Genomic DNA, 26,833 nt, shown 5'->3' with positions numbered 1-26,833 from the left:
TGAGCTTCCAAATGGTTGTCTATCTTAAATCAAGCTGACCTTATCAAATTCAGGTTTTCCCTCTATTCTAGGTTCTTATAATGCACATTCTTGACTATGTAAGTAAACAAAAATACTCCCAGTAGTTTCACAAGCTTCTTTCAAGATTTTGTATTAATTCACTTTTAACTTCTTAGCAGACACACATTTCAATATCTTCCAACCGATATCTGGCTCTCAGGTACTATAATGTCACTCCTCATCAGGCCTCTGAAATTGATCAGCCTTGAAGTCACATGAAAAATGTTTGATACATGAAATGAAGTCACCAGACATATGGTAAAGCATTCAAAGAGTTGTTTGGTGTTTGTCAAAGTTTGGGCAAATGGGAGTCCTACAACTTAAAATACTTTTCAGCCTATCTGAATAGTTATGGCAACCCTTGCACTTTCCATCATTCCTGCAAAAACATGAATGTTCTTTTCACACCACTCCCAGGAAGTATTTGTTAATTTTATTACAGCAAAATATGCCCTTGACTATAAGGTTGAATAGCTTTTCCAAAATGTATATTAGAATAGTTAATGCTAACAAATTTTGGAAGAGATATTAAATGTCATGGTCGAAAGTTTAAGCCAATGCCAAGCTAGTAGGGACTGAGACAATTCTTGCACCTTCCTTTAAAGTTTAAAGTGTCTGATGTTGGGCACTATGTGAGACAGCATAATGAACTAGAGCAGATCTCAGGTCTGATCCACTATGGCAATTCCTATATTTCTATAAATTCCTCTCTCTGACACACAACCCCATGACCTCAATTTTTGAAATGAACAAAAAATCTGATGTGTGTAATGTTCCAATAAAATAGTGAAAATATTTCAGGGGCTTCTTTGTGCTCCTTGGAGTAGTCTGCTTCTGCCTTTTCCTGATTCAACCTAGCTGATCCAATAAATCCTTGGTGAACTCATGCATTCCCAGGGTCCAACAATCATCCATAAGGCTGGTCATCTAAGCTGTACCCACTGCAAGTTCTGTGTTCACTATGAGTCCATATGTTTCTGGGTTTATGGGCCATCAAACCTCATTAAAGTTGACTTAGTGTAACTTGTTGGTCTTTAAATGCTGCAGAACTGATGGCCCATATTAGCGTTACTTGTAGGGTATAGAATTTTATTTGTAACAAATGAAATGTACTCCACTCTTTCATGAGGCTTTAGTTAGCTCTACATTTACATTGCTCCATTTCCTGAAAAACAATTTATTGTTTCATAATATGACCATTTCTAACTTGCCTTTTCTAAACTGATGTATCAGGTCACATCAGAAAATCCCACTAATCGGGGGTGGAACTTTATTAAGTCATTGAACTTACTCTGAGTTTACATAATAAGAGCAAAATTTTGCCAATAGCTATCCCCATTCACTCGTGGCATATAGACTCTGAAACATAACAGCATTTATCATCCTAACAGAAACATCTAGCTAAAATGTTGTATCTAGTATGGTTGAATTCATTAGGAAGAATGATCCCCAATAGTAATACTTTGCACTTATATAGCACCTTCTATGAGAGCATCTCAGTGTGATTTACAATTTTTACTCATCTACAAAAATTAAAGTTCTATCCAATACCAGGTATGTTTGTTTGGGCTCCAGTTTAGTAGTCTAGGAGGAAGGAACAAAAAGGGGATCCAGGGTAATGGTAAGATCTCAATGGACTCTAAGATATCTGGGCTAAAATCTTAAGGGGAAGTTGGAAGGGGAAAGAAAGATCAAGAATTTAGGGATTTTTTAAAAAATAGTTGGAAGGGGAAAGAAAGATCAAGAATTTAGGGATTTTTTTAAAAAATACAAGACTGGATGTAATAAAAAAGTTTTATTTTGAACTACCTAGTAATGGCACAAATAACTGAGACTATTTATTAGTGTATTTCATGTGTGCTTTGAGTAAAATTTGCTTAAGCAAAGCAAAACACAGATTTTAAAACAACTTCTGACTAATCGTGGGGGGAACTCCCCAAATTTCCATTAACCCTAATTAGAAAGTCTAATGGCAAACAGATGACAACTCCTCATCAGCATTTTTGGGGTCATATTGGCAGTCCTTGATATACATGGGTGCTTGGGAAAACTTTTACTTACATTAGTAAAATCAGAACCATCCTAGCCTTCTGTAGATTTCCTACTTCTTTCTACATAGCTTCCTCTTTAAAAGGCTGCATTCCTTTTTTACCTGCCTCAACATCAAAAACATACCCTTGGAAAGGGAAAACGTGTCTCTTCACCACCACCAGAAGCCATCTGGATATTGCTTTGAAATAGATGGATTATGGATAAAGTTATCAAAAGGGATTAGTGTGATTAGAAAGACATTAATCCTGTCAAGAAGTAATGGTCAAGTATTAACCACCAACAGTCATTACTAGACTCATGTTTGCTTTCATTCATCCCCCACACTGAGTCCTATTCTCATTTCGTAATTGCTTGCCATGGAAAAGCCCTTCCTAAACATGATCTCCCAATGAGATTGGGAAGCCCCTCTAACAACTACATTAGAGATGATTACATTACTTTCAGCAGCATGGAAGTGCAGTGCAGTTCTAATGCTTGTTGATTTATCAGTCATGCTTCTATTTACCTTTTTTGTCAAGGTCAATCTTTTAAAGCCTCATCATTATAATAATTTTCATTTCTGTAGCATCCTGCCATCTTAAAGTACTTTACAAACATTAAAGAATTTAGCCACAGGTGAAATAGGGAAGCATTATTATCCCCATTTAACACATGGGGAAACCAAGGCACAGAGACATGAGGAGACTTGTTTGAGGTCAAACAGGAAGTTTGCAACACAGCAAGGAACAGATCCCAGGTCTCTTGACTGCCAGTCCTGCATTTTAATCACAAAACTATCCTTCAAGACAATAAGTCTACAAAGTTATCTACATATGAGGAAGGAGTTGTACACTTCTGCTTCCTCAAGCACACGTATATCTGCTTTTTCTGCAAACTACTCCACTCCTGTGGGAATACCATTTTGGAATGGACTGTAACTCTAAAAAGAGACTTTACAGTGATGACAAAGATAGAACAGAGCAGCTTGAAGGGGGAATTTCATAGTGCAGCAAATGAAGGAACAGAACATTTATACTGAAAAAATGCTTTTCCACAGTATTTTCTGATCATAATGCCCCAGGAATATAAGGTGATTTTAGAGCTAGTCTAAATTTTTTGAAATTTTGACCAGAAGTTGAAATAATATTCCACAATATTTCCTCCTCATTTTTATTAGTTCTTATATGCATTAATAATAAATTGACAAGTGTTGAAACCACTGCCTATCATGCTGATCAATATTATCTCATTATTTCCCTGTACTCTTCAGTCTGTCTTTATACATCTGTTGTCTCTTGTCTTCTACTTAGATTGTAAACTCTTTGGTGTAGGGACTGTCTTTTTGTTCTGTGTTTGTACAGTACAATAGGGTCCTAGTCCATGACTGGGGCTGCTAGGTACTACTATAATAAATAATAAATACATAAATAATAATAATAAAAGAATCTAGCCCAGAATCCACCCCATGCATTCTGTTCTCCCAGTGCATTACAGCAAGCTCTGCACCAGTTCAGGAGGTCCCCAAAACACTGCAGGAAATATTTAATTAAATAAAAAGCAGTGCAGCGCTAAGCGGGATTTGGAGTTACCATAAGGAAATAGAATAAACAAACACTTGGGTCCTGTATGCCATGGTCATGGGCCTTCTCTATTAGGCTGGGATAGCACTGTAGTTTTTAGAAATAATATTGGGCATGGGAGTTAAAGGGAGGGACAAAGAAACAAAATCTTTTCCAGCTCAAAAATCTCTCCACCCCCCAAAATGTCCTTCTGAGTCTTTCTCCTTCTTCCATCCATTCTCCCTGAATCCAGGCAGTGATGCAGGGTCATCTAAGCCTTTAACCTCAGTATGGCTTCATGACAGGACATATTTTTCCTGTTTCCACTGAGAGCTGCTACTGCCTAATAGCTCTGCCCTTCCAGCCCTATGGGCCCTATCTTGCTACCATTAAATACTATGGCAAAATTATCTTTGATGTGAGCAGGACAGCACATGTTTCATGTCCCACTGAGGGTATAAGCCAGGCAACTTTTACATCACTGCTTCCCTTCCAAGTTGTCCAGTGCACTGGGCCACCCGGATAGACCCAGGAAGGTAGGAAGGAACCTACAGCAGACTTTGATCACAGAGAGATAAAAAGATCTGAGAAACTGTAGTGTTAGCAGCATTCATAGAATGCAAGCTGTTACATTGACTTGAAATGCTTTAATAAAGAAACTCTTTCCCAAAGCCAGAACTCAGGATGCAAATGAAAAGAATTCATATAAATTAGATAAATAGGGCTTTGGATTTATGGAAAAAATCCATTTAATGGTCTTTACTGTTCTGGCTTGCCAATTCTTTCAAGTGTCTTTAGATTAAGAAAAGAATAAACAAAGTTTAAAACACAGTCAGTTTGAATTATAGATAAACAAACGAAAGATTCATTCAACTGTTTATGATTCACAGATGTTTTTATCCTGAGGAAACAGAAGAAATCCACCCAACTCCTCCAACCTCACATGTCACTGCTGCTCAATGTATGAAACACTGTCCAAGTGTTTGAAGGCATTTAGAAGGTACAGAAATGTTCTGTCAGATCCAGGGCCGGCTCCAGGCACCAGCTTAACAAGCAGGTGCTTGGGGCGGCCAAGGGAGAGGGGCGGCAGGTGCGGCAATTCGGGGGTGGCAGGTCCCTTACTCCCTCTAGGAGCGAAGGACCTGCCGCCGAACTGCCACCGCCGATCGCGGCTTTTTTTTTTTTTTCTTCGCTTGGGGCGGCAGAAATGCTGGAGCCGGCCCTGGTCAGATCTACAAATTACTTATACCCAGCTGGTAACTGCTTTGGCCCTTTCCACACCCGTTCACTTTGTGATCACAGATGCCCATCACGCAAAATTGGATCCTGACCTTTCCTACGTAATTTCTATTGGGTTAGTCCAATTTAGAGCTTACAACATGCATAACTCTTTACAACATGACATGTTTTACTACCAACGTTGCTCTTTTTTTACAGATAAGACGGAGAAAATATGACAAAATTGAATATATTGGGTCAGATTCTAGCCCCTTTGTAGCCAAAAGGACCTGAACTATCCCCTGGAGAAGTCCCTTAGTGCAGGAACAGCTCAGGGCTGGTGTACGCAGCCCTACTTCATCCCTGCTTGCAGCCCCCAGCACAGAGGTATGCCAGGGCAGGTGCAGGGGCCAGAGTGCTCTATGCTCCAGTTATTCTGAGCTGCAGAGCAGCACATAGGCAGCCAGACATATTACATACATTTAAGAACAGCCTTTCCTCTCTCCATGCCTAAGTGCCCTCCCCATGCGCCTTCTGTGCTGCATTTCCTGAGAGGCATGTCATAAACAACTGGTCCATTGTGTGTAACAGATTTGGTCTCCGGCACTCAGATCTACTCTTGCCCTCTCTTCACAGATTTTAATATATTAAGACATATTTGCAATAAAAACTTAAAAAGGAACTAACAAAAAGCATTTGGAATAATGAGCATCTCCTGATCTCTCACCGTTGTCACCCTTGTTCTCCCCCACTGTCTGTCATCCTTGCCGTTGTCACATCTAATTTAAATATAACCTTCTCCTTCTAGGCATCTGTAAAGTGCCATGCACATCTAGAGCATTCATATATAAAAGCGTGGTAGTAGAAGCATTCATGATATTTGGTATTACATGCCCTGCCTCAAGTTTCTTTTCATGTTAGATGGGTGTGATTTGAGAGACTAGCTGGTTCAAGTGATTGATAATGAGATATAAAACTTTTCACTGTGATGATCTGGGGAATCTGTACAGCTTATTAATTCTGTTTAATATTGGAAACTATATATCTTTATCAAACTGCAAACTCCATTTTGAATATCAGGCTTGGTTGCATTCTCTGTTGTTCTTTTACCTCCATGATGTACTAGAATTTCAGGGGGTAGTTAAACCTGGATGGTCCTCTATTCAAATAGAAGCAGCCTAGACAATGGCCAACTCCTCCCCTTGAGAACTGGTTTAGTAAGGGAGATCTCCTAGCAATTACATCATTTGGTAGGGGTCGGTGATCGCCAGAGGAGCTTGATCAGAGAGTCACCTGAAAGATGAGACTGGAAAGTTATAAAAGGGCAGGAGCTGTTCTACTCTGGGTCTTTGGCCATTTTCACCTGCTGAAGCTCAGGGGAGTTGCTACAGGAGCCTGGTGAGACAGACAGGCTGGCAGGGAGAGGGAACAAACCCTCCCTCTCTGAATGCAGATGGGCCCCTAAGAGAAGTATGAGCTAGAGTGAGGGGCGCTGCATTCTGTGTGTTCACTGTTTTCTAAATGATCTCTTGTGCTTTATCTCCTAAGTAAAGAGTTATGGTGTTTTAGAATCCTGTGAAGAGTCTGTCTGTTGGCTTTCACTAATGTGTCCCTGAAGAGGAAAGCTGTAAATCAGAAGGCTCACACCTTCAGTGGAATTCTGGGGAACATATAAGAGCTGCTGGTGAGACTTGGGGGAGATGGCACTAGTTTCAGTGCCTATGCAAGTGTATTGTGGGGGTTCCCATGGCCAAGAGGAGTGTCAGATATGAGGTGTGTACCTAGTGTGTGTGCCAAGAGGTCCAAATCTGGGAATAGTGCCAAAACTTTGCCCAGTCCCAGCAAGCTAAAGGCACATGCCGTAGCTGTACCTGTTCTATGGATAACCTGAGGAATTCAGCTCCTGAGCTATTTATTCAGACCCTTTCCACCAGCACTAAAAATTCACACACAGAAAATTATTTTGGAAAACAATTTTTTGTTCAAAACCAGAACGACTGAGACGAAGTCAAGAGTACATTTTTAGTTGGAAGACAGAAGATAACATCTCTGTAACAGACTCTTTGTTGTGTACATGTTTTAATATGTTGTTAAGGACCTACAAATACTTCAATTTTTCATTGAAATGCCCCTGTTGACATTAGACAAAAAATTAAAGAAGTTTCTCTCCTCCCCTCATTATACAATGTGATTCTCATTGGCGCAATAAGCAGCTCCTCTGGCCTGGATATACTGTAAATGACACTGGAGAGGACATGGGAGGAGGAAAGCTGTTTTTGTCCTCCTTTATAATCTCCAGTCATGGAGCTGGTGACATTTAGAGTAGCCTCATGGCTGCTCTAAATTGCGTTTGGCTTCCCACCACCACAACAGGCCATTACAACAGCTGAGGATCACTGGAGAGTGGCAATGCTCTGGCCAGGCCTCTTTTCCCCAGGCCGTACTCCCTACAGTGGGAGCTTGGATGGTTGATGGTATAGCGGTGCTATGCCCCTTCTATACCACCTAGGCTAGGGATTATCCCTATGTTGGAGGAATCCCCAGGTAACTGGTTAAGCTGTCTTTACATCTCCTTTCTGACACAGAAGGGTGGAGAGGTGACAAAGTATGCCCAAGGATCTGGCCAAATGACATTACATGCCTAAAGTCAGCTACTGTTAGCGTCACTTATATAGTGAAACCTATCTAGACAGTAGACAGTCATTTGAGTGACTGACAAAAAGTGAGGGCTTAACATATGTGGGCTCCTAAAAAGTTGGAGTAGAATTGTCCTCTGTGCATTTGAGAATACCCTGGGACAATCTCTCAAAACAAAAGGATTGTTAGTAAGGGTGCTCTCTTGTACAGCTTTCACCGTAATTTAATTTAACTTCTACACCGTATTAGCGATGTGGATCGTGTAAAATAAGTCGAATCAAGTTATTTTGCTCTCCGACCAGCTCATTTTTCCGTTGCGTAATCCTTTCCTTTTGCTTTTATTCAAGACCAGTTTTGCTTTTCACTCTATATCTCGCTCCTTCAAGACTTGCTTCTTTGCAGAGATTTTCTCTCAAGAAAGTAGGTAAAAATTGCCACATATCTCCATGGTAACCTACATATCATAGGGAAGGGCTGAGAATATATTCCTAATTGGACTGCATTATATTTCTACTCATCATTATTTCGGTATCAGTGATGGGCATGATAGATAAAGTTAACATAGGTCACCTGTTTACACTTTATATTGGTAGAAATGTGTGTGTCTGATTTAGGTCACTAGACTATCTGTCCAGGATAGAAATACAACTCTTTGAAGACAACAGAATTTGTCTCTTATATATTTATGATTAAATTTAAACCATGAAGCCAGCAGGAATATGAGTGCTGCATCATTGCATCAGTTAATCCTAGTTTTACATGAATGACAATGAGGTCAGATCTGTGTGCGCTGCTAATGCTGCTAATCTGCTTCTGGGACTAGGAGATCAGTCTCTATTGTGTTGACAAATTCACATCATTGAATGGGAGAAAAACAAAACACAAACCTAAACAAAAAATGCTGGTTTCTGTTTGATTCATTTTTGGTCTGTATAAAGTAAATTGTCCTCTCTAGACCTCCTTTCATAAAGACCAATCACCCAGCTATTAGACATATAAAAGCTGATGTTAAATTGGGTGCATGGGACAGGGCATCACAATGCAATCATTTTAGTATTGCATTAGCTAATGGGGGCTTGACAAGCAGCTGCAGAAATACCATCTACGGCTCTCCGAGGACCCTACTTGGAATAATATTTTTATCAGGTCCTAAAGCCTTTTGCTGAGAAAAAAGCCATACTTTCCCCCACAGAAGCATTATAAACCTGTTTGAAATGTAAGTTTCTTTGCTTCATAAGATGACTATTTGCACAGATTTGCCCATAACATACCCAAACCAAACAGTATCATGAAGCTATTTTTCACTTACACTCCAGCTACGAACATATATCTCAAAGAGATAGGAACAGACATCCCATTGTTAAATCTTTTATTTCCCTCTTCAAAAATTAACACCACAATAAAGTTAAATGTCAACATGCAACACTAAACGCTGTCCTTGATGTGCCAGTGCACCATGTATGTTACACAGAGGTTAATGAAAGCAACATGTTTTAGGAAGATCATTCGGGGACTAGCTCTCCTCCCCATTTCATGACTGCAGTGACCCAGCCTAGAAAGATCATCCGTTCCCAGACTGCCTCACACTTTGAGAAAAAAAATCGCTTTTCATGGCTCTTGGTACCAGCCTGATTTAAGGTAATAGCTTCCCTGAACGTATAATAAAAAAATTGATTATGGACGGAATTGTCGTAAATGTTCAGTACCCACAATCTGGCCATATTTTCAGAAAAGGTGAGCATCCACTTAGGCACCTAAATAAACTATCAATGGGAACTGCTGGCTTTTGAGCTTTTTTGAAAATCTGGCCCTGGTTGTGGGTGCCAGGCATTTTTGAAAATCTGAGGCTTTTGGAAGTCTGGCCTTGTATGCACCTACCATCTCAAAGGATCCCAAAGCTTTTCATAAACCATGAAACAAACACCACCAAATGCAGATACCTCATGAAGGAATGGAGGTTAAAAGTCATCTAAGTACATAGCATGGTGGGCCCCTTCAGGACAGTGTGAGGGAGGGAAAATTTATCCAGAAACACCTGGGAAAACCCCTCTAAATCTACAGATGCAATTTTGCCCCTATAGCAAACTGCAAGTGCACGAGACCTGTAAGTGACACACCTTCAATTGACAGCAAGCAAAATATTGTGGGACAAAATTTACACAAGCTGAGGATCTGGCTTCCAAATATATTTTAAACCAAACCCCCCATTCTCAAATAAAGAAGTTTTAAGTGCTATAAGTTATCAAAGAGAGTATGCAGAAGCAGCAAGTCTGCAAATAAAATATACAGATCTTGGGAAAGAAGACTGAATATGTCACAATGGTGCTGGATCAACAAAGAGGAGAAAGGGGCAATACCCATGAATGAACAGGATGTGAAAAAGCAAATGCCCAGGCAGGAAAGCCTGGAAAAAATCTAGAACCGGGAAACACCTTGAGCAGTGCCCTAATGAAGTAGTTTCCTAATTAAATACCAGGCTTTAATAGCATGAACGGGGATAACCCACTGGGGAATCTGAGCAGAAGGATAAAGGATTATCAAAACTGATAACATGATGGGTTGTTCTATATTTAGCCATCTAGAATTTGGATCAGCCACCAAAAAGGCAGACTTAGTACTATCCCAGAGGAACACAGAAATAAATATATTAAATTATAAATGAATATAGACTTGTGTCAACCTACTTGGGGGAGAGATCATCTTAACAACATTAACTTAGCACAGAGCCAGCTTTTGAGAGCCTGGATAAAAATGGAGAGAAATTATTTGTTGAAAGATTCTGTACATGGAAAAGAGTAAAAACTGTACGTTCTTTAGTTATCTCAAGTGCATAGCAAACTGTTGATACTAAAATAATAAGAAATTATCATTAACTCCAAGATGAAACGGAATGGGCTGAGTCTCTCTAAAAGGGAACATACATGTGGCAGGATCATAGGCACAAGTTATGGCAAGTTTCAGACTTTTGACCATTTAAATTGCTATCCTGCCAACACTTACCCACTAATAATAATTATAGTAGTAGTTATATAGCACTTTTCATCAGAATATCTCAAGGCACTTTGCAATCTTTAATTTATTTACCCTCAAAACCCCCCTGTGAAGTAGGAAAGTACTGTTATCCCAGTGGTATGGATGAGGAACTGAGGCACAGAGGATATGTCTACACACCCCGCAGAAACAAGCCTCCCAGCCCAGGTCAATGGATTTGGGCTAGTAGAATTCATGCTAGTGCTCTAAAAATAACTGGGAGATGGGCTTCAGGGCCCAAGTTCGAGCCCAAGCCACAACTTCAGAGTGCTATCTACAGTTATTTTTAGAGCACTAGTGTGAGCCCCACTAGCCCAAATCTATTGGCCCAGGCTAGGAAGCTCGCTGCCGCAGGCTGTGTAAACATACCTAGAAAGGCTAAGTGACTTGCCCAAGGTCACACAGGAAGTATGTAGCAGAGCAGGAAAGTGACCCCCCCCCACTCTCCCAAATCCTAACCTAGTGCCCTAACTGTTGGACCATCCTTCCTTCTTTCTCTTTGAACTCAATGGGACTGCATATACATGTATAAACATTTGGAGAACTGGAGTCTGTATTTGTGACTGCATTAAAAAGTTTGTCCAATCAAGCAGGAAGAGAGCTGGACTGAAAAGGCCCAATTCTGCTGTTACTTACACTGGTGTAAATTTGGATTAAATCCATTGAATTGAATCAGACAGAACCTCAGCTAATGTAAATCCGCATAGCTCTATTTTTAAGTCAATGGAACTATGCTGATTCGTTTCAGTTGAGGTTCTGGCCAAATGAAGTTACCTTAGAGTAACACTGGTAAAATGAGAGGAAAATTTGGCTCATAGTGTATAAGGTATAGTAATATCATTGGAACATACTAACAGCATTATTTCCATTATCATGTTTATTTGTCTTCAAACAGCAAGTTATTCAAAAGTAAATGCAAAAAGCAGTGTGATAAGTACCATGACCATAGGAAAATTAATCAAAGACTAGACTAGGTTGGGACATAAGAAGATGGATCAAAGTAATTAAATCACCGTTAAATTATGCAATGATGGGCAAACATTTTAAAAACATCTAGTTTACACTGTCTAATGCCCTCTCTCAACCACAGAATTTAAAAGAATAGTGATCTTTCGGCATATATCATTAGTGTCTGTTATTCAACACGCAATCTTGCTACATGAATTGCACCTGGTCTCAGTGCACAAGTTTGACTATCATCACTTCTGCAGTATATACAGCAAATGTTTGCCCAGAAGTTTTACATTAGCACTAACTAATATAATGAGATGGTGCTGACATGTCAGGCAGTCCTGAATATCTGTTCCCCTCACTTATAAGGGCAGCACTTAAGGTATCTACAGGACACAGAGGTGTCTGCTGTAAATCTGGCTTAATTAAACATGTCAATTATTAATGAGAAAGACTGAAAATGATTCCTATATCGTTCCAAACTATCCATTCATCCAGGGAGCATTAGCTGTGTGGGAGGGAAACAAGTCAAAGAATTAAAAAATATTAGGGCTGTGAAGCGATTAAAAAAATTAATCGCGCGATTAATCACACTGTTAAACATTAATAGAATACCATTTATTTAAATATTTTTGGATATTTTCTACGTTTTCAAATATATTGATTTCAATTACAACACAGAATACAAAGTGTACAGGGCTCACTTTATATTTATTTTTGATTACAAGCATTTGCACTGTAAAAAAACAAAAGAAAAAGTATTTTTCAATTCACCTAATACAAGTACTGTAGTGCAATCTCTTTATCATGAAAATTGAACTAACAAACGTAGAATTATGTAAAAAAAATTGCATTAAAAAATAAAACAGGGTAAAATTTTAGAGGCTGAAGTCCACTCAGTCCTACTTCTTGTTTCAGCCATTCACTCAGACGAACAAGTTTGTTTACATTTGCAGGAGATAATGCTGTTCACTTCTTGTTTACAATGTCACCTGAAAGTGAGAACAGGTGTCTGCATGGCTCTGTTGTAGCCGGCATCGCAAGATATTTACGTGCCAAATACACTAAAGATTTATATGTCCCTTCATGCTTCAACCACCATTCCAGGGGACATGGATCCATGCTGATGATAGGTTCTGCTTGATAACAGTCCAAAGCAGTACAGACCGATGCATGTTCATTTTCATTATCTGAGTCAGATACCACCAGCAGAAGATTGTTTTTCTTTTTTGGTGGTTCGGGTTCCGTAGTTTCCGCATCAGAGTGTTGCTCTTTTAAGACTTCTGTTTAGCATATCTGGCACGTAAATACCTTGCAATGCCGGCTACAAAAGTGCCAAGCAAATGCCTGTTCTCACTTTCTGGTGACATTGTAAATAAGAAGAGGGCAGTATTACCTCCTGTAAATGTAAACAAACTTGTTTGTCTCTTAGTGACTGGCTGAAAAAGAAGTCGGACTGAGTGAACTTGTAGGCTCTGAAGTTTTACATTGTTTTGTTTTTGAGTGCAGTTATGTAATAACAAAAGAATCTACATTTGTAAGTTGCATTTTCACGACAGAGATTGCAGTACAGTACCTGTATGAGGTGAATAGAAAAATACTTTCTTTTATCATTTTTACAGTGCAAATATTTATAATTAAAAATATGCACTTTGATTTCAGTTACAACACAGAATACAATATATATGAAAATGTAGAAAAACATCCAAAATATTTTATAAATTTCAATTGGTATTCTATTGTTTAACAGTGCAATTAAAACTGCGATTAATCGCAATTAATTTTTTAAAATCGTGATTAATTTTTTGAGTTAATCGCATGAGTTAACTACGATTAATCGACAGCCCTAAAAAATATGTCTCATATTTAAGTCAATTCAGAGAGATGAGACCTTTTCTTGTCTTCTGGGTAGGCACGGAGGTAGCACTCGCATAGCATTAAAAAATACCCTAGAACATCTTATTGAAATGTGTTTTTAATGCCCCTGAATGAGTGTGAACATTCATGTTGTCTAGCTAGCAATTAGAAATGTACATAGCCTTCTAGAACAGAGCCATCTGCTGGGGGAAGCCGTGTAATACAGAACTAAACAGGTCAAGGGACTACTTATTTATACTGTAATAAGAACAGGAGTACTTGTGGCACCTTAGAGACTAACAAATTTATTAGAGCATAAGCTTTCGTGGGCTACAACCCACTTCTTCGGATGCATATTGAGTGAAACATATACATATACATATTATACTGTAATAGTTTCTTGGTAAATTTAAACACTGAATCAGATACTCAGCTGGTGTAAATTAGCATAGCTGATCTGGGCCCAAATTTCTTAAACATATTAGGGGGCTAATAAACATAAAATAAACATTCACATTTCCCATTCATTTCAGTTACAGCCATGTATGCGTGTGCTTATCTGAATCAGAGACTGGCCCCAAGATTTTTACTGTAATATTTTGCATATAAATAGTAAATATATTTTGTACTATTAATAATAATTATTATTATTACTTGCATTCTGATAGCACCCAAAGATCTCACTCAGGATCAAGCCCTATTATGCTAGCGACTCTACAAACACAAAGTAACAGACAGTTCCTGGCCCAAAGAACAGAAGTCAGTGGAAGTTTTGGCTGAGTAAGAACTGAGTAAGGGAGACAGATCCTCTGTTGCAGAATAGCCTCCATGGCCCAAATTCAGTGGGTGGATCCACCTGGTAGAGTGGTGTAAAAGGCCAGAGCACAGTCCAAGTTTGGGGTTACTGAATTCCAAGATCTGGCTCAAATCAGTTGTCTGTTACAATCCGCTTTTCCTTTAATATTCCTTTAATATTCCCATTCCTTTTTCTCGTTAAGAAAATAAAAAGGTTTTAAACTCAGTGCCCTATGTGTATATGTATGCACACAGTGTACAACACAGTAGACAACTACAGCAACATTCATCAGTGTCTAACATCTGGTCTTGTAGCATTTCACTACTGAGTATTTCAAGAACAAATTGCAAATTCTTTCAGACCTATTTGTTTTCCATTCCATGTATTACCTCCTCATGCCTGGCAATTGTGTCTCAGAAAGTCTTGACATTTCCTTCCAATGTCTTAAAATAATATTCTTTGTGACTAACAAGCTTCAACTGTTAACCCATTGGTTATTTCTGGAGGGATTTTTTTTTTAGTTTTGAGCCATCTGCTAAATCATATAAAGCCCAATCATGCTCCATGACAATTTCAGTGACAGCCAGATTAGGCCCATAGTCTAACAGACAAAGGAGGATTTCCTTTATGAATACTACTATAAACTATTTATAAGATTTTTAGCCCCAAATTTTCTTGATTTCAGGCAGTCTCAGAAAATGCCTTTGCAATTATTTGTCCCTTCATACATTACTGTCTTGCAATCTCAATTTACTTAGACTTTTGAGATCTAATATAGTTTGTGAAATATTGTATCTTAATCTTAATTTAATGATTTTAATGATCAAGTAACATTTTCCCCATATCTTCAGGTGCAAGTCTCTTTCTTAACATTCATGATATTGTATAGTATGGTTTTCCCTTGTAAATTTTATCATTGATTGAATACAGTGATCCTATTACAGCTTTAGAAAGAGTGAATGAGACATTGCTACATTGATGGGAGATTAATAAAAACAAAGGAAACACATAGTTTAGCTCATTTTCTGTGCATCGGGATTTGCTTGCTTGTTTTTGAATTCTGCATATTTCTATTAATTCTCCCTTCTCCAGGCTCCACCTCTTTCTTTAAAAAGTTACTTTGTGTGTGTGCAAATTATGATGTACAAATGCATGATTAGTTTATGTATGAATATGGGCTCTTGTTCTCCTGCGGTGAACAGAGGAGGAGGCAGGGTGCAGCTAGACTCTGTGGATATGTCTACACTGCTAAAAAAGACCCCCAGCAGCAAGTCTTAGAGCCTGGCTGTACAGACTTGGGCTTGTCCTACAGCACAAAAAATAGCAGTGTAGATGTTCCCACTTGGTCTGGAACTCGGGCTGGTGTCTACATTGCTATTTTTAGCCCCGTAGCAGGAGCCCCCTTCTATCCTTGCCTCACCCCTTCCCCACATATAATTGACCTTTTATTTTCAGTTTTCCCCTGAACACTTCTCTTTTCCTTTGTCTATGCCCATTGAGTCCCCTCTATAACAATTATGTATTGTGTATAACTATATTTAATTCTATAGCAGTACTGACAACCCCAAGGTTTCAAAAATAATGAATCAGGCTTCCAAATAATTATGAGATGGAGTTAAAAACCACGAGATTGTAAAAAATATTAATGTTGATGTGCTACAGCAGCTCCTCCTTGAGCACCCTCATAGGTGTGTCTGCCTCAGTTTCCCCGTTCAGAATCCCCAATAGCTCCACTTCAGGCTCTCTTGCTTGAATAACAGCTCTTCTTGAGCCCAGTTTATTACCAGAACATAGTTCAAAAAGTCTTCAACAAAAGTCCCAAACATAGTCCATTTCCCACACTCAGTGTATATAGTGCTTAAAACCCTACTCTTCTCAGTGGGAACCACACCGCACCCGTGCAGAATTTCTGCTGGGTGTCCTTCCGTACCATACTCCAGTGTTTTCTGCCACACTTAGACTCCTTGTCAGTTTTCTTCTCTCTCTTTTCTAGGACAGCCACTCCAGCCCTTCCAGCTAGAATGGAACCCCACTTTTACCAGCAGGAACCCCTACAGCCGCTTTGCTAGGAGATCATCCTCACCAGCAGAGCATTCCTGGGTTCTGCTCTCTGGCACTAAGACATCAGCAGGTGAGCCGCTCCACTGTTCCCCTGTCTTCATCCTCTCCAGCCCTCGGCTTTGGCTCTCCAGCTTAAAAATCAGAAGGCAACTCCCTCTGTTGCTCTCTGGCCTTTAGCTCTCTCTCCAGCCCTGGCTCTCTAGCTTGGGGAAGTTAGTCAGCAAATGCCTATTATTATTACTGCTCTCCTATCATCTGGCTTCCCCCGAAACCACCTACAGTTTCCATCAGGGACCTTCCAGAGTCTCCCGGGTCCCTCACCTGCCTTTTTCCTGAATCGAGTCTGCACGCTAGGGCAACCCTAACTCACCAGGTCTCTCACCCTCTAGGGCCCAGCTGCCCTCTTTTAAACCCAACTGGGAGGCAGCTGATGAATCACAGGTGCACTGAGCCTACTCCCTCTTAAAGGGCCGGCGTCACCCTGTGGCAGTGGGGTTCTGTTTATTTACCTTGTTGTGTCTGAGCCTTTAGGAGTCACATTTTTAAGCTGTTCTGTGCAACCATGAGACTCAAAACTTATTTTTGTTTTTAAACGAAAGCTGAGATTGCGATGTATTCACCTGACTCTAGGAGCTGGTGCTTTAAGAAAAACACCAAATATTGCAAGAGATATTGGCTCAGATCCTACTCTGTAGTTTGGCCACTTTGCTTTGCACTGCCAGCAGATTCTGGCCCTGTATACAGGATAGCTGTCCATGGAAGGACCACCCCAGGCTGGGAGGGCCATCCACTGGGGTGGGGTGTTAGTATAGTAGCTCCTACATGTCCCCACTCTACGGCTGTCAGCGTAGGGAATATGGCAGAGGTTTTCTTTCCTATATCCTACTAATCTTTGGCTGTTACATCAGCCCTTTGGGGCCACTGGCAGATAGAATGACTTAGAGTAGATGAAAGGCTGTTCTACATTATGCCAGGGAGCTGCACTGGCACACAGCTGGCCCAGAACAGCGGGAGTGCAAACGTCACCTTTGTACCCCTCTCCTGAGCTGTGCTGTGCATTTCTCAACCATAACTAAGGATCTAGGCCATTATGTCTACTGTTATTATTAAAGCATTTGTACAGCAGGAGAGCTATGCCAAACAAATTACAGGTTACCTGTCCAAAAGAGTTTACAGTTTAGGAGCACAATATAGAACAATACAACATGAAATCAGAGTGGAACATACTTATTATAAATGTGTGATATAATTATATTTGGTATGGGGGAAAATGCGATAGCATGTATGTACTTGAGTAGGCTTGGAAGGATTAGATTTTTATCAGTAAATGTTGGTAAATGTTGATATCACCACACACAAGAACATACGAATGGCCGTACTGGATCAGACAAATGGTCCACCTAGCCCAGTACCCTCTCTTCCGAAAGGTGGTTGGTGCCAGATGCTTCAGAGGGAGTGAACAGAACAGGGCAATTTATCAAGTGATCTACCCCCTATCATCCATTCCCAGCTTCTATCAGTCAGAGGTATAAGGACACTCAGAGCATGGGGTTGCATCTTTGACCATCTTGGCTAATAGCCATTGACAGACCTATCATCCATGAACTGATCTAATTCTTTTTTTAACCCAGTTATACTTTTGGTCTCCATAATATCCCCTGGCAACCACAAGGGTGTGCACTGTGTGAAGGACTTCCTTATGTTTGTTTTAAATCTGCTGCCTATTAATTTCATTGGGTGATCCCTGATTCCTGTGTTATGTGAAGGGGTAAATAACACTTTATTCACTTTCTCTACATCATTCACAATATTGTAGACCTCTGTCATATCTCTCCTCAGTCATCTCTTTTCCAAACTGAACAGTCCTAGACTTTTAAATCTCCCATCATATACAAGCAGTTCCATACCCCTAGTCATTTTTGTTGCCCTCTGTACTTTTTTCCAATTCTAATATATCTTTTTTGAGATGGAGTGATCAGAACTGAATGCAGTATACAAGGTGTGGGTCTACCATGGATTTATACAGTGGCAATATGATGTTGTCTGTCTCACTATCTATCCCTTTCCCATGGTTCCTGACATTCTGGGTTTTTTTTGTACTGCTGCAGCACATTTAATAGGTGTTTTCAGAGAACTATCCATGATGACTCCAAGATCTCTTTCTTGAGTGGTAACAGCTAATTTAGACCCCATCGTTTTGTATGTATAGTTGGGATTATGTTTTCCAATGTGTATTACTTTGCATTTATCACACCTAGTACAGACTCTGCTATTTACCTCTCTCCACTGTGAAAACTGGACGTTTATTCCTACCCTTTGTTTCCTGTCTTTTAACCAGTTACTGATACATAAGAGGACCTTCCCTCTTATCCCATGACCCTTTACTTTGCTTAAGAGACTTTGGTGGGGATCTTGCCAATGGCTTTCTGAAAGTCCAAGTACACTACTTCTACTGGATCACCCTTGTCCACAAGTTTCTTGACCCCCTCAAAGAATTCTAATATATTGGTGAGGCATGATTTCCCTTTACAAAAGCTATGTTGACTCTACCCCGAACATATTGTGTTCATCTATGTGTCTGATAATTCTGTTTTTTACTATCGTTTCAGCCAATTTGCCTGGTACTGAAGTGAGGCTTATTGGCCTGTAATTACCAGGATCACCTCTGGAGCCTTTTTAAAAAATTGGCCTCACATTAGTTATCTGCCAGTCATATGGTACAGAGGCTAAATCATAGCTTACATACTACAGTTAGCAGCTCTGCGATTTCATATTTAAATTCCTTCAGAACACTTGGGCGAATACCATCTGGTCCTGGTGACTTATTTCTGTTTATCAATTTGTTCCAAATCATCCTCTATTGACATGTCACTTTAGGACAGTTCCTCATATCTGTCACCTAAAAAGAATGGCTCAGGTGTGGGAATCTCCCTCACATCCTCTGCAGTGAAGACCAATGCAAAGAATTCATTTAGCTTCTCTGCAATGGCCTTTCGCACCTCGATTGTCCAGTGGCCCCACTGATTGTTTGGCAGGCTTTCTGCTTCTGCTGTACTTAAAAACTAACAGCAATTTTTGTTGTGTCTTTTACTGTTGCTCATCTTTTTTGGCCTCCCTAATTATACTTTTACACTTGACTTGCGAGAATTTATGCTCCTTTCTATTTTCCTCAGTAGGATTTAACTTCCAATTTTTAAAGGATGTCTTTTTGTCTCTAACTGCCTCTTTTACTGTGTTGTTTTGCCATGATGGCATTTTTTTCCCCTCTGTTTTTTATTTTGGGTATACAGTTAGTTTGAGCCTCTGTCATAGTGTTTTTAAAAAGTGTCCATGCAGTTTGTGACTGTTCCTTTTAATTTCTGTTTAATTAGCTTCCTCATTTTTGTGTAGTTCTCCTATTTGAAGTTAAATGCTACTGTGCTGGGTTTCTTTGGCATTTTCCCCCATACAAGGATGTTACATTTAATTCCACTACGGTTGCTATTACTATGAGGTTCAGCTATATCACCTCTTGAACTAGATCCTGTGTGCCATTTAGGACTAAATCAGGAATTGCCTCTCCTCTTGTGGGCTTCAGGGTTAGCTGCTCCAAGAAGCAGTCATTAATGGTGTCTAGAAATTTTATGTCTGCATCCCATCCTGAGGTGACATGTTCCCAGTTAATATGTGGATAGTTGAAATCCCCCATTATTATTGGGTTTTCTGTTTTTGTGGTCTCTCTAATCTCCCTGAGTATTTCACAATCATAGTCACCATCCTGGTCAGGTGGTCGTCAGTATGTTCCTACTGACATAATCTTCTTATTCAAGCATGGAATTTCTATCCATAGAGATTCTATGGTATTGTTTGATTCATTTAAGATTTTTACTGTATTTGACTCTATACTTTCTTTCACATACAGTGCCACTCCCCCACCAGTGTGACCTACTATCATGCCTACATATTTTGTACCATAGAATAATAGAACCGGAAGGGACCTTGAGAGGTCATCTAGTCCAGTCCCCTGCACTCAAGACAGGACTAAGTATTATCTAGACCATCCCTGACAGGTGTTTGTCCAACATGCTCTTAAAAATCCCTAATGATGGAGATTCCACAACCTCCCTAGGCAATTTATTCCAGTGCTTAACCACCCTGACAGTTAGGAAGTTTTTTCTAATGTCCCACCTAAACTGCCCTTGCTGCAATTTAAGCCCATTGCTTCTTGTCCTATCCTCAGAGGTTAAGGAGAACAATTTTTCTCCCTCCTCCTTGTAACAACTTTTATATACTTGAAAACTGTTATCATGTCGCCTCTCAGTCTTCTCTTCTCCAGACTAAACAAACCCAATTTCTTCAATCTTCCTTCATAGGTCATGTTTTCTAGACCTTTAATCATTTTTGTCACTTTTCTCTAGACTTTCTCCAATTTGTCCACATCTTTCCTGAAATGTGGCGCCCAGAACTGGACACAATACTCCAGTTCAGGCCTAATCAGTGCGGAGTAGAGCGGAAGAATTACTTCTCGTATCTTGCTTACAATATTCCTGCTAATACATCCCAGAATGATGTTTGCTTTTTTTGCAACAGTGTTACACTGTTGACTCATATTTAGCTTGTGATCCACTATGACCCCCAGATCCCTTTCCGCAGTAGTCCTTGCTAGGCAGTCATTTCCCATTTTGTATGTGTGCAACTGATTGTTCCTTCCTAAGTGGAGTACTTTGCATTAGTCCTTATTGAATTTCATCCTATTTACTTCAGTCCATTTCTCCAGTTTGTCAAGATCATTTTGAATTTTAATCCTATTCTCCAAAGCACTTGCAACCCCTCCCTGCTTGGTATCGTCCACAAACTTTATAAGTATACTCTCTATGCCATTATCTAAATCATTGATGAAGATATTGAACAGAACCAGACCCAGGACTGATCCCCCCACTTGTTATGCCCTTCCAGCATGACTGTGAACCACTGGTAACTACTCTCTGGGAATGATTTTCCAACCAGTTATGCACCCTCCTTGTAGTAGCTCCATCTAGGTTGTATTTCCCTAGTTTGTTTGTTATGCGAGACAGTATCAAAAGCCTTACTAAAGTCAAGATATACCACATCTACTGCTTCCCCCCATCCACAAGGCTTGTTACCCTGTCAAAGAAAGCTATCAGGTTGGTTTGACACAATTTGTTCTTGACAAATCCATGCTGACTGTTATTTATCACCTTATTATCGTCTAGGTGTTTGCAAATTGATTGCTTAATTATTTGCTCCATTATCTTTCTGGGAACAGAAGTTAAGCTGACTGGTCTGTAATTCCCCGGGTTGTCCTTATTTCCCTTTTTCTAGATGGGCACGATATTTGCCCTTTTCCAGTCTTCTGGAATGTCTCCCATCTTCCATGACTTTTCAAAGATGATTGCTAATGGCTCAGATATCTCCTCAGTCAGCTCCTGGAGTATTCTAGGATACATTTCATCAGGCCCTGGTGATTTTCTGTTATTGTCTTTCCCCCCTCATTGAGTAACAGGCCTACTCTGTCCTGGGTCTTCCTCTTGCTTCTAATGTATTTGTAGAATGTTTTCTTGTTTCCTTTTATGTCCCTAGCTAGTTTGATCTCGTTTTGTGCCTTGGCTTTTCTAATTTTGTCCCTATATACTTGCGTTATTTGTTTATATTCATCCTTTGTAATTTGACAGAGTTTCCACTTTTCGTAGGACTCTTTTTTGAGTTTTAGATCATTGAAGATCTCCTGGTTAAGCCAGGGTGGTCTCTTGCCATACTTCCTATCTTTTCTACGCAGTGGGACAGTTTACACCCACAAAACAACAAAAATATTTCCATTGATAATAATCCAAATTTACACATGGGCAAAGTAACAAAAAATACTGCTTGAGAACTAATTAGAGTTTGATTTAAGAATATTTATTTTGTATATTTTGACATGATGGTGACAATTTGGGTTTTAACGGTTATAAAACTTTAATTTTTTTCAATCACAATGTCTCCTCTCATTAAATAATTACTGTCTGACTCACTAATGTCTGACCCCCCACATAACTTCCCACAACTGTGAAAACTTAAATAAATATAGGAAAAAGTGCTTAAAATAAACATGGATATTATCCATTGAAATTATTTTAAAAAGTTGAATTTTGCCAAGCTTGGCAAAGGCACTATATAAAATTAGTTATGGTATCGTTTCCAGAAGGGATTAATTAAGCTGGAAGTTCATCAGGCATGCCATTTCCCATTCAATGCATGTTAGTTTATACTTGCCTTTACTGATTAGTAATGCCTCGGAGGTAAAAGCTATGTGAGCTTACATAATACTGCTCTGCTAACATTGGAAGCATACAGTGCATCCAAACTAAGAGACAAATTAACATTAACTTTGTTCTCAGCTCTGGATAAGCTGCCCTAGTCGTCTTTGTGAAAACGAATATACATTCCAATGGGGAAAAAAAATGTTTTCAGTTTGGAATCCCATTCCTCCTTATTACACTTGTCATTTCTCTTAGTACGTCTGACTGACCGGCTCAGAGCAAGGTTTGGCAAATACCGCTGTTGAGATTTCCTACCTACTTTACAGTTTTCTCTCAATAAACAAAAGGTCTCCAATAAAGTCATTTTTTATTTGAGTGAGTTTATAAGTGATCTGGAATAAACACCACTATGCAGCCAGGACATTAGACACATACATTTGTATTTCATGAACTCTTGGAAAGAGACAGAGGTAATATTTTGAGCACATAATCTAGTCTATATAATGCTTTTTTCAAAGCATTATGGACCTGATTTTCAGAGCACCCTCATCTCCAGTTGCAGTTAATACAAAACACATGCTAGTTTAGTGACCACATATATTCTTTCATTATTCATCATACTACAGCAAGTCTCTCTCTCAAAATATGGCAAAGAACTGTAAATTAATTGTGGTGTTTTGTATGACTTGCAAGTTACATTCTTTTAACTGATTAGATTTAGTTTATGGTATGGTGGCTGATTCATACTAATTTGTTTAGTTTCAATAAAAAATCATTTTTTAAAAATGAAAAATATAAATTCATTTCAAAAGGTAGTTTGTAAGCAAACAATATTTCTGTGGGTTATTCTAGCAGGATGTTCCTATTGATCCAGAACTCTCTTCAGCTAAAGCCATGTTTTTCTAACCATGTTCATAAATCCATCACAAATATTAATGCATTACAGCGCTGTCTACAATAGTCTTTGCACTTACACAACAACTTAGTTACAATAAAAAGGTGGTTTTGTTGCCTCATTTAGGACACTAGATCTATTATTTTGAGCAAATCATCGCACTCACTTACCTTGAGACAACCAGTGGTAGAATCAACATTTTCAGCATCCTCATCAATAACTCCCCAGGGAATTGGAAATAACTAATTTCCTACAAATATATGGAGAGATGTGTTTATGGTTTTGATGTGTAAGATTGTCTTTCTTCACAAAGCACCTTACAGCTGCTGGTAAAACTGAACGATCTCATAAAATTGTACGATCAGTTTATATTACTTGCAACTACTGCATATCATTTCAAGTGGTACAGACGGAAGAAGTTGGGGAATTTTTTTTAAATGACTAAGGCTATGTAATGTGTTCTGATTCAGGAGAAAATAAAATAAGCTTTGCTTCACTCAGGGACACTTTGAAATATTGTGGATCTAAAAAAAAACAATTCTGCCTTAGCAGTACAATGAAATAGGTGCTAGTGATAATTCATTTGCCACAAACACATGTCCTAATAATCAGTAAAATCTCCATCCCCTGCAATGGTTTCTCCATATTAATCGAATTGCATTATGCATCTGCGTGCCAAAGCAGTCAAAAATTAAATAAATAGACCCTTTATGGACCACTATTAATAGTTTTTGCTGCATAATCTCTTTATTCTGCGTTTTGCACATTTCACTCTATGTGCATGAAGCTACTGTTTGGACATAGAAGATTTTCAACTCAGGGCCAGCAGCAGAAGATGACAAACCTGGTTTAATGATCACATATTTTTGAAGTACCATAACTTGTTTAAAATATTAAAATTTATATTCTTGGGGAAAAACATGTTCAGCAATGCATTTGTCACTGCCTGTCTGGTCTGTCAGGCTATTCTGGATAGGAAGAATTGAGCACCTACAAACAGATTAGTAGAGGTGTGTTTGAAGAGAAATACCCTGGTGAATGTAATAACTTGTGCTTTTATTAATGGGACATCCCAGTTCAGTTCTTATAAAATATACTCAGTGTGAAATAAATATCTGTAACTCTGGATATGTTAATCATAAAATGTTCCCTAGTGTTTTAATTGGAAATACATGTTCTAATACAAATTCAAATCGAATGTACTCTGACACCAGTTAACATGCTACACTGTTACCATTTCCATACAGTACAATGCAGTACTTCATTCAGTTTCAGAAGCCAGTATTTTTATTCATACATGCAACATTACAATGTGCTTCTTAAGGTACACTTGCAGTGTCTTATTGACAGTTTATCAACATATATTGGATATAAAATCTATGGAAGGACCCAAAGAAAACAAGGTAGGCTCCTATCAAAATACTACCACACTAACAAATTAATTTTTATCTTGAAATACCCATCCTTGAAGTTCCATAGGTTGTTTTATCTCCTATTTTGTTACAGAACTGACATTTTCTGCCCAGCGTCACGCTCATTTGTTACTGACCTGCTGAGAGAGCCGCCTGGTCCTGAGGAAGAATCCAAGAAGACATCCCACTATGACAGACAGTACTGACAGAATGAGCAAACCATTTCTTTTACAAACATCCTTGACCCGAGCCAGCATTGCATCAAAAGCCACTGCCATGCTGTCCTCAGTGCTCTTTGGAGAAGAATCAGCATCCCATGGAGAGAGATCTCACTAGCTTCCCTTGTTAGAATAGACAGCTCTAGCTTTGTATAGATCAGATCAAAGCACTTCCAGGACTGCTTAGCTGACCTGCAAGGTCACCCCTCTGCCAATAGCCACGAAGCATGCAGCTGGCGTTATTGTTCCAAATTAATACCAACAATCCTATTATTGACTACATCATTAAGAACCTGGAAGAAGATTAAGGAGCTCTGGAAAATTAGAACAGAATGTAGTAGTATTTCTAAAACAAGAGTGAGTCGAAACAGAGTGACACCCACATGAATGAAAAATAATATTTTCATGCATTCCTCAACCCTTGAAGCATGGTCTCCTAACATCCAGGCCTAGAAAGGCAGTAGTGAAAGTTATGCATTTAAATGGACAGAAATTATGTTTTTCATACAGTACATATACTAAAGGGCAGGGCAGGTAACACTTTGAACTGGACTATCATAACAGGGCAGGGCAGGTGAGACTGAACTTCATTAACTAAAGCAGGTCTGGTTTATACTTTTAGTAAATGTGGTTAGCAAAAGGCTGGGCAAGTACAATAATAAACTGCATTAACAAACTGAATATTACTGGAGAAAAACATTAAAGGGGACTCTACAGTACTTTGCATTTTTTATCTTGGGAATGAAATGATTTCACTTTCCCCCCTTCCACTGTGTTGATTAGAGCAGGGGCCAACTTACTTTCAGAGGATTATCAGCCTAACCCACATGGATCTTTCCTTTCTTTTGGTATGTCTAATCATCCCATTCATTCAATTCAAACATAGATTTTTATGCTCTATAATGAATGTCTTGAAAAATTATACTATCACAACCATCCACTAAACTATAGCAAACCATATTGTTAGTACAGTGTTTGGATCATAACTCTAGCATTCTGAAGTGTTTCTATAAACAATCTATAACACTGTACAGTATATTTGGGGGATTTATAAGACTATATTTAGCACTCTATTATATTATAGATGAGCATACTATATAAATGATCACTGTAGAAAATCCCATGACAAAATTAATAATTATGTATTCAGTAGAGAGTTTGTATGGTAAATATGGCATGGGGCCATACGCTGAATGATGGGACCAAAAAGAAATATTGAATATAAATAAATAAATAAATAAACTATAAGTAAAGTAATGAGCAGTGAGCAGCCTCCCTTCATCTTGTGCACTGAATGAGGCAAGATCGGGGGGGGGGGGAGGGGGAGTGTGTGATTATGTAATTAAAGACTGTATCACAAAGCATATGCACAAGAAGGCCAAATTAAGGTTACACAGGCAACCTTAATTCTGCAGCAACCTAATTTTTGGGTGCTTGACTTTGCAATCTTAATATTCTTTTAACATAGATTTTTTAAAATGTAATTTCTTTTTAAAAAAAGCAAACAGAAATTCTACTGTGTGGAACCATATTGACCCTCACATGGGTCACTGCAGAGCTGGAACTTAGCTCCACAGCACACACTTTTGTCACTTGAGCTAACAGTGCAATTCAATAGCAGTAGCAGGTTGTTATCTGCGATGTGGGCCAGCAACTAGAAGGGGACGTGACACACACTTTAGCAGTGGGTTTTCACAGTTATTTACCAGACAGAAGAGTAATGCTGAGACTCAGGACTCCTGGATTCATTTCAGGTTCTGGAAGAAAGTGTATCTAGTGGTTACAGACCCTTCTTTTCCTGTCCACCCACCCATAGTATGTGTCATAACAGCCTTTCTCTTCCTCATCTCTGCCCTCACAGCCTGTCTC

At 39.1% G+C, this 26,833-nt stretch overlaps 1 protein-coding gene across 1 annotated transcript in view; it reads right to left on the bottom strand.

Annotated features, from left to right (window-relative positions):
• The window catches only part of LOC113406542 (excitatory amino acid transporter 5-like), an 88,960-nt gene extending 63,936 nt beyond the window's left edge, over nucleotides 1-25,024 (bottom strand). The window contains exons 1-2 of the mRNA XM_026651819.1: nucleotides 24,884-25,024; nucleotides 23,505-23,584 (exon numbers count right to left, since the gene is read on the bottom strand). Of these exons, the coding sequence (XP_026507604.1) occupies nucleotides 23,505-23,584; nucleotides 24,884-25,024 (221 nt within the window). The remainder of the gene's footprint in view (nucleotides 1-23,504; nucleotides 23,585-24,883) is intronic.
• Between the last annotated feature and the right edge of the window lie 1,809 nt (nucleotides 25,025-26,833).

This window comes from Terrapene carolina, unplaced genomic scaffold (assembly GCF_002925995.2).
Source record: "Terrapene carolina triunguis isolate 2854851 unplaced genomic scaffold, T_m_triunguis-2.0 Scaffold103, whole genome shotgun sequence".
Classification (NCBI taxonomy): Eukaryota; Metazoa; Chordata; order Testudines; family Emydidae; genus Terrapene; species Terrapene triunguis.
The sequence above is the reverse complement of the archived record's forward strand: the minus strand, read 5'-3'. Positions and strand labels throughout refer to the sequence as shown.